The sequence below is a fragment of the Hypanus sabinus genome, chromosome 6 (genome assembly GCF_030144855.1).
Source record: "Hypanus sabinus isolate sHypSab1 chromosome 6, sHypSab1.hap1, whole genome shotgun sequence".
In the NCBI taxonomy this organism is placed as follows: Eukaryota; Metazoa; Chordata; class Chondrichthyes; order Myliobatiformes; family Dasyatidae; genus Hypanus; species Hypanus sabinus.
In genome coordinates, this window is record NC_082711.1 from 13,535,361 (window position 1) to 13,544,699 (window position 9,339).

At 48.0% G+C, this 9,339-nt stretch overlaps 1 protein-coding gene across 1 annotated transcript in view; it reads left to right on the forward strand.

Annotated features, from left to right (window-relative positions):
* The window catches only part of LOC132395316 (pituitary adenylate cyclase-activating polypeptide type I receptor-like), a 140,403-nt gene that overhangs the window by 75,175 nt on the left and 55,889 nt on the right, over positions 1-9,339 (forward strand). Inside the window, exon 5 of the mRNA XM_059971730.1 lies at positions 2,390-2,496. Within this exon, the coding sequence (XP_059827713.1) occupies positions 2,390-2,496 (107 nt within the window). The remainder of the gene's footprint in view (positions 1-2,389; positions 2,497-9,339) is intronic.

Here is a 9,339-nt window from a genome sequence, read left to right on the forward strand (position 1 = left end):
GGAAAAGGCAGGTAGATGGAGCTGAGTTTACAGGCAGATCAGCCATGATCTTATTGAACGGCGGGGCAGGCTCGATGGGCCGGATGGCCTACTCCTGCTCCTAATTCTTATGTTCTTATATGACAAACAAAAAAAAATCTGTGAGCATTTCACCATCTCTATGCCCCTCCTAGAAGTCAGTCCCCTACGCACATCTGATGAGGAAATATCCCAACCTACCTCTCTCCATAACCCACTCGGAAAAAGCTGCAAGTTCAGATGGCTCCATCGTGGGCACCAGCCTCTCCAGCATTAAGGACCCCCGTCACCCAGGACGTGCCCTCTTCTCATTGCTACCATCAGGGAGGAGGTACAGGAGCCTGACGACCCACACTTAATGATTGAGGAGCAGCTTCTTCTCCTCTGCTATCCGATCTCTGAACGGACACTGAACCAACCCATGAACACTATCACACTATTCCTCCTTTCTTTCACTACTTGTTTTCTAATGTTTATTTCTAATTTTAATTTATATATTTTTTATGTATTGCACTGTCCTGCTGCCACAAAATGACAACGTTCTCCATGTTTTCTGTTTTTGGCATTGGCGCTTCCATTCTGAGCTGTGATGGAGGGTTGTTTTGTCAATGAATGTTGGTGTTCTCCGGAGATGGTGCTGAGGTATACCCTTCAGTCCTCTGCAGGAATTTTGTCATCGCTGTGGTAAAATTGCTGAATTGGTTTATAATTGTCACACGTACCTGCTTACGGTGGGAAACTGGTTTTGCCCACTGTCCATACAGATCAAATCCTCACACCAGTGCACTTGGGGTAGCACAGTAACAGAGTACTGAATGGTCTGTACACACCAGCTGTGTGGTGAAAAAGGCGCCTCTTTCACCTCAGATGGTCAATGAAGATTGGTATGGGTCCCCCAATCCTCAGGACTTTCTATAGGGGCACGATTGAAAGCATCCTGACTGGCTGTATCACTGCCTGATGTGGGAACTGTACCTCCCTCAATCGCAGGACTCTGCAGAGAGTAGTGCAGACAGCCCGGCGCATCTGTAGATGTGAACTTCCCACTATTCAGGACATTTACAAAGACAGGTGTGTAAAAAGGGCCTGAAGGATCACCGGGGCCCTGAGTCACCCCAACCACAAACTGTTCCAGCTGCTACCATCCGGGAAACGGTACCACAGCATAAAAGCCAGGACCAACAGGCTCCGGGACAGCTTCTTCCACCAGGCCATCAGACTGAATAATTCACTCTGGTACAATTGTATTTCTATGTTATATTGACTGTCCTGTTTACATACTATTTATTATAAATTGCTATAAATTGCACATTTAGACAGAGACGTAACATAAAGATTCTTTCTCCTCATGTGAAGGACGTAAGTAATAAAGTCAATTCGATTCAATAATTGTTGCAGTTACAGGGAAAGTGCAGTGCTGATAGACGGCAAGGCAGCCAGATTGTCAGGTCAGGTGTCCATCTTATCAACGTAGGGAATATTTGGTTCCGGTTACAGTTCAAAGTACATAGAGATTCATTCTCTTGTGGGCACTCTCAGTGGAACAAAGAAACACAATAGAATCGATGGAAAACTACACACAGAGGCTCACAACCAGTGTGCAGAAGAAGACAAACTGAGCAAATCTGTGTGTGTGTACCGATTGAACTTTAGCCTCATCACGGTACTGTGGAAGGAAACAGGAGCATCCGGAGGAACTCACGCGGTCACGGGGAGAACGCACAAACGGGCAGCAGCGGGGAAAGGAACTAAATAGATAATGCTGAGATGACGCGTTGTGGAGTCCCGGAAAGCGAGTGCGTGGGATGTGGAATCAGTTCGGAGTGCCTTTCGTCAGGGTCTCCCTCACCCCACCCAGGACATTCGTTGGAAGTGTTGCAGTCATATTGTCAAGGGCCCCTCCCACCCACGCCGCAGTCCCTCTGACCCCTCCTACCGCCAGGCCGAAGGAACAGGGATTGCTAGGTTGGCTAACAGATTTATCGCCCAGGCCGTGAGAACTCTGCTACCACACCGAACACGTTACTTACAGCAGCGTCAATAGCATTATACTGTTGTATATTTAACTATATGCACTTTACTGTCAATTGCAGAATGTTCTTTATCTGATAATAGTATTTTGCCTGCTGTGTGATACATGCACCGAGCCTTGCACCTTGGCCCCAGAGCAGCAATATTTTCTTTAGCTCTGTGCCCCTGACTGGTTAAATGACAAACTTGAACTTGGGGTGAGTGGAGTACAGGAGCCTGATGGTCGCAGTTGCTGTGGGGCCTAAGGCTCGTGTGCTTCCAGCAAGCTAACTAACGAGGCAGTGTCTGAGAGCACATTCCTCCCCCCTCTTCTGCGGTACTGACACGCTGTCTCTCTCAGCTCTTGCAGGGTCAGTATTACGTGTCCGTCAAGGCTCTCTACACGGTGGGATACAGCACCTCCCTGGTCTCCCTGGCCATCGCTATGATCATACTCTGCCGCTTCAGGTAAGAGCTCCCCCCGCGGCTTGAGGGTGGAAGTTTTATAGTACCGGCGATCGTGATCGGGTTCCTATCTCCATGAGGAGTTCGTACTTTCCCGCGCGGGCCCTCTCCGTCAGCGCGGCAGCAGTGTGCTGGTTAGGGCAACGGCACGACAGCTGAGGGCGTTCCAGAGTTCAGAGTTCAATTCCGGCACCGTCTGGAAGGAGTCTGTCGGTTCTCCCCGTGAAATGCGTGGGTTTCCTCCTGGTGCTCCAGTTCCCCCAGAGCCCAAAGACGTTGATTGGTCATTGTAAATTGCCCTGTGATCGGCCCAGTGTTAATTAGGTGCATTGCTGGGCGGCACAGCACGGTTCATTGGGCTGGAAGAGCCAGTTCCACACTGTTATTTCTAAATAACTAACATCCAAAGACATGTGGTTAGGGTTAGTAAGTTGTGGGCATGCTCTGTTGGGGACAGAAGCATGGTGGCACTCGTGGGCTGTCCAGCACACCCTCGGACTGTGTTGGTTGTTGGCGTAAATGCCACATTTCACTGTTCCAATGTACATGTAACAAATAAAGCCAACCTTTATCTTTAATTCTTCACCACCCAGCTTCTGTCATTGGTTACCCTGAGCATCAATCTTGGCAATGTCCCGTCTTCCCCACACCTACACCAATCAGAAATTAAGCTACTCTGTCCTTGGCCAATGGGATCATTGTGGACAGACTGTACCCATGCTGAATAATTCTTTCATCAGTCAACAAGACCCTGCAGAAGAACGTGGAACAACAACTATACTTATGCTGAGTTTATCTGACCTGTAGTGTTACAAACAGCAATATCCAGGAAATCTGACTTTAAACTTGAAGTTCTTCAAATAACTCCAGGAGCATTTACTTTACAGTAGATGTTCACCAGAAGCCACCTTCAGATTGCTGGGGAGATGCAGGAAATGGGAGCAGGTTTCTCCTCTGACAGGGGATTGGGTATGTGGGCTTACTGTAAAGGGTTGACTTATTAGACTATAAGATATAGAAGTAGAAGTGGGTCGTTCAGGAATATTGTGTCCCGTTCTGGGTGCTCCTTTCCAGGAAGGATGTGGAAGCTTTGGAGAAGGTGCAGGGGAGGCTCACCAGGACGCTGCCTGGATTTGAGTGTATGAACTACAAGGAGAGGTTGGACAAACTTGGGCTGTTTTCTCTGGAGTGGCGGAGGCTGATGGGAGATCTGATAGAGGTTTAGAAGATTATGAGAGGCAGAAATAAAGTTGGGCTGCAGATGGAGATGCCTCTCTACCAAAGGAGGTGTAAGGTGCTCCTTCCCTCCGCTACCTGAACAGGGTCATGTGAAGCCATGGGAGCAGGTGGTAGATGGTCAAATGAGCAGCTGGCACCAGGCAGACAATCTCTGAAGGCAATTGATAACGGCTGGGGTCACCCCTCTTATAAAGACACTGCCCAGAAGAAGGCAATGGCAAACCACTTCAGTAGAAAACTTTACCAAGAACATTCATGATGCAGATGGAAGGCCTTGATGCTCATGTCATGTGACATGGCACATCATGATGATGACATATGATACGGCTCATAATGATGATGGAGAGTTGGGATAGCTTTTCCAGTCAGACTCTGAATCAGTTATTTTCTCTGGCACGTTTTGTGAAATTCACTGGTTTGTGTGAGTACCTACAATACAACCAAACAAGTTCTATAAAAATAAATAAATCAATCAATAGTGCGAAAGAGGAAGATGAAGCGGTGTTCGTGAGTTTACAACTGTTCAGAAATCTGATGGCAGAGGGCGAGGGGTGTACAGGTTAAACACAGGCAAACAGGACCAGTTTAGTTGCACAGCTCAGTCAGTAAGGGCACGTTGGGCCAAAGGGCCTGCCCCCTTGCTGTATGACTGCATGAACCACACCAATCATCACCGTCTGATATGGAGGGGGGTGGGGGTCTACTGCACAGGACCAAAAGACGCTGCAGGAGGTTGTAAATCTAGTCCGCTCCATCTTGGGTACCAGCCTACAAAGTACCCAGGACATCTTTAGGGAGTGGTGTCTCAGAAAGGGAGCGTCCATTATTAAGGACCCCCAGCACCCAGGGCATGCCCTCTCCTCACTGTTACCATTAGGTAGGAGGTACAGGAGCCTGAAGGCACACTCTCAGTGGTTCAGGAACAGCTTCTTCCCCTCTGCCATCTGATTCTCAAAATGGACATTGAAGCTTTGGACACCACCTTACTCTTTTTTAATATACAAAATTTCTGTTTTTGCAGGGTTTTTAAATCTATTCAATATATATAATTGATTTACTTGCTTGTTTATTTTGTTCTCTCTGCTAGATTATGTATTGCATTGAGCCGCTGCTGCTAAGTTAACAAATTTCAGACACATGCCGGTGATAATAAACCTGATTCTGAGTCTGACGATCCCATTGTAAACATTCCCACACCTGAGCTGCTCAGCGTTATGCTTTGTGGGCAGTTCTGGTCACCTACCGTACCTGCGGGGAAGATCTCAATGTTGCCAGGACATGTTAGTGTGAGCTCCAGGGAAATGTGGAACAGGTTAGGACTTTATTCCTTGGAGCACAGGAGAACGAGGGGAGAGTTGATTGTGATATATTAAATTATAAGGGGTAGGGATAGGGTAAATGCAAATCTGTTTTTTAGGTCGGGTCGGACTAGTACTATAGGTCATAGGGTGAGGGTGAAAAGTGAAATGCTAGTGGGGGGAACCTTCTCCACTCTCAGGGTCGTGGGAGTGTGGAACGAGCTGCCAGTGGAAGTTGTGGATGTGAGTTCAATTTCAACATTTAAGAGAAGTTTGGATAAGTAAAAGTTCAAAATTCAAACTAACTTTTATTATCAAAGTACATACATGTCACCATAATCAACCCTGAACTGCATTTTCCTGCGGGCATACTCACCAAACCTATAGAATAGTAACTTTAACAGATCAATGAAAGATCGACCAGAGAGCAGAAGACAACAAACTGTGCAAATGCAAATAGAAATAGATAGCAATAAATAATGAGAGCATGAAATAACAGGATAAAGAATTGTAAAGTGAGATCATTGGTTGTTTGAACATCTCAATGAATGGGCAAGTGAGTGTAGTCAACCTCTTTGTTGAGGAGCCTGATGGCTGAGGCGTAGTAACTGTTCCTGAACCTTGAGGTGTGAGTCCTGAGGCTCCTGTACCTCCTTGCTGATGATTGAGGGGTAATAACTGTTCCTGAACCTTGAGGTGTGAGTCCTGAGGCTCCTGTACCTCCTTGCTGATGGCTGAGGGGTAGTAACTGTTCCTGAACCTTGAGGTGTGAGTCCTGAGGCTCCTGTACCTCCTTGCTGATGGCTGAGGGGTAGTAACTGTTCCTGACCCTTGAGGTGTGGGTCCTGAGGCTCCTGTACCTCCTTGCTGATGGCTGAGGGGTAGTAACTGTTCCTGAACCTTGAGGTGTGAGTCCTGAGGCTCCTGTACCTCCTTGCTGATGGCTGAGGGGTAGTAACTGTTCCTGACCCTTGAGGTGTGGGTCCTGAGGCTCCTGTACCTCCTTGCTGATGGCTGAGGGGTAGTAACTGTTCCTGAACCTTGAGGTGTGAGTCCTGAGGCTCCTGTACCTCCTTGCTGATGGCTGAGGGGTATTAACTGTTCCTGACCCTTGAGGTGTGGGTCCTGAGGCTCCTGTACCTCCTTGCTGATGGCTGAGGGGTAGTAACTGTTCCTGAACCTTGAGGTGTGAGTCCTGAGGCTCCTGTACCTCCTTGCTGATGGCTGAGGGGTAATAACTGTTCCTGACCCTTGAGGTGTGGGTCCTGAGGCTCCTGGTTGAGGGGTAGTAACTGTTCCTGAACCTTGAGGTGTGAGTCCTGAGGCTCCTGTACCTCCTTGCTGATGGCTGAGGGGTAATAACTGTTCCTGACCCTTGAGGTGTGGGTCCTGAGGCTCCTGGCTGAGGGGTAGTAACTGTTCCTGAACCTTGAGGTGTGAGTCCTGAGGCTCCTGTACCTCCTTGCTGATGGTTGAAGGGTAGTAACTGTTCCTGGACCTGGTGATGTGAGTCCTGAGGCTCCTGTACCTCCTTGCTGATGGTTGAGGGGTAATAACTGTTCCTGAACCTTGAGGTGTGAGTCCTGAGGCTCCTGTACCTCCTTGCTGATGGCTGAGGGGTAGTAACTGTTCCTGACCCTTGAGGTGTGGGTCCTGAGGCTCCTGTACCTCCTTGCTGATGGCTGAGGGGTAGTAACTGTTCCTGAACCTTGAGGTGTGAGTCCTGAGGCTCCTGTACCTCCTTGCTGATGGCTGAGGGGTATTAACTGTTCCTGACCCTTGAGGTGTGGGTCCTGAGGCTCCTGTACCTCCTTGCTGATGGCTGAGGGGTAGTAACTGTTCCTGAACCTTGAGGTGTGAGTCCTGAGGCTCCTGTACCTCCTTGCTGATGGCTGAGGGGTAATAACTGTTCCTGACCCTTGAGGTGTGGGTCCTGAGGCTCCTGGTTGAGGGGTAGTAACTGTTCCTGAACCTTGAGGTGTGAGTCCTGAGGCTCCTGTACCTCCTTGCTGATGGCTGAGGGGTAATAACTGTTCCTGACCCTTGAGGTGTGGGTCCTGAGGCTCCTGGCTGAGGGGTAGTAACTGTTCCTGAACCTTGAGGTGTGAGTCCTGAGGCTCCTGTACCTCCTTGCTGATGGTTGAAGGGTAGTAACTGTTCCTGGACCTGGTGATGTGAGTCCTGAGGCTCCTGTACCTCCTTGCTGATGGCTGAGGGGTAGTAACTGTTCCTGAACCTTGAGGTGTGAGTCCTGAGGCTCCTGTACCTCCTTGATGGCAGCAGTGAGAAAAAAGCCTGGCCTGGGTGGTGGGGATCTTTGATCTTTGCTTTTCTATGACAGCGTTTCATGTAGATGTGTTTAATGGTTCAGAGGGTTTTACCCATGATGTACTGGGCTGTATCCACTACCTTTTGTAGGATTTTCCATTCAAAGGCCTTGGTGTTCCCATACCAGGCGGTGTCAATGGATAGGAGGGGATCGAGGGCTATGGTCCGGGTATGGGTCAATGAGACTAGGCAGAGTAACAGTTTAGCACAAACTAGATGGGCCAAAAGGCTTGTTTCTGTGCTCCATGACTCTACGCTTGGAACCTGAAAAGCAGAAAATTCCATTCACCCATTCATCCGGAGGCTAGCTCTTAACCCCCTGCACACTTACACAAACCGTGCAAAATCTGCCTTTATTTCCTTACACTTGGGATGTTATTAGCGCCCGTTTTGAGGGGGATCCAGGAGTGGTCTGGGATCTGTCAGAGTATGTATGCAAACCATTGCCAGCCTGAAGCAGCAAGCAGGGGCGCCCTCTGCTGGTGCACCCTGGAACTTCAGCAGAAGGTCCGAATGCCTGAATGGCTTTAAATCGAAATTCAAAGATCAAACTTATTATTAAAATACACATACGTCACCATATGTTACCCAGAAATTCGCTTTCCCACGGGCATTTATAGTTGATACAAAGAGGTGCAATGGAATCCATGAAAATTGCACACAAAGACAAACTAAAATTATTAACAAATAAATAAGTAATAAATAATATTGAGAACATGAGTTAGAGCCCTTGAAACTTGGGAGCACATTAAGGAAACAAGTAAATTAGTTTACTATTGTCACATGTACTGAGGTTACTGGTCAGTGCATTGAGGAGAACACAGTAACAGAATGCAGAATATTAGTTACAGAGAACGTACAGAGTAGGCAGACAATGAGGTTCAAGGTCATAATCAGGCAGACCGTGAGGTCAAGAATCCAACTTATCGTACAAAGGAACCGTTCAGCAGTGGGAAAGAAGCTGTCATTGAGCCTAGGGGATGTGATTTCAGGCTTTTGTGTTTTCTGCCGGATGGGAGAGCAAAGACCCACCCAGGCTACACTCCCCCTTCATTGCTTCCATCGGGCAGGAGGTACAGGAGCCTCATGACTCGCACTACCAGGTTCAAAAACTGTAACTACCCCTCATTCACTCATTTATGGGCTCCTTCAGCTTGTTATTTCACGCTGGTTATTTATTGCTATTTATTTATAACTGCATTTCACAGTTTGTGTCCACTGATCGTACCCACAGTAACTGATCTGTAGATTTGCCAAGAAGGCCCAGAGATGAAGGACCTCAGGGTTGTGGGTGGTGACGTGGATGTACTGTGATAATAAATTTTACTTTGAACTTTGAGAAGAGAGGATGTCCTGGGAGCCTGGTGTCTTTGATTAAGACGGCTGCTTTACTGAGACAGCGACACATTGCATTGGCCATGGCTTTGGCATGGTAAAGTTGGGATACTGGGGCTGGTGTTTCTGAATGAGGGGGTGGGGAGAAGGATGGAAGGTGTAGGCTTGGGTGAGGTAACATGGTGCCCGTCCCTTCCTTGTGATTGCTAAATGGGGTAGTATAGATTTTGGTGAAGTTCTACAGTCAATCTACCAGGTGTGCTGCAGGAAAGAACTTCATGCTCCCTCACGGCATAGGGTAAGTTCTTTTAGCCCATTGAGTCAATGCTAGCCACCCATTCCCCCGCTGTAATTTCTCCTCACGTTCCCACCCCATGTTCACATTGGAGTCAACTTCCATTAGTCAAGGAATCCACCAGCTCACATGTCTTTGTGATATAGGGTGGAACTGGACCACCCGGAAAACACATAAGAGCCGAATTAGGCCATTCAGCCCATTGAGTGTATGCTACCATTCCATCATGGCTGATTTATTTTCCTTCTCAGCCTCATTATCCTGCCTTCTCTCCGTGACATTTGATGCCCTGTCTAATCAAGAAGCTGTCAGCTTCCAGTTTAAATATACCCAGTGACTTGACCTCAAAGT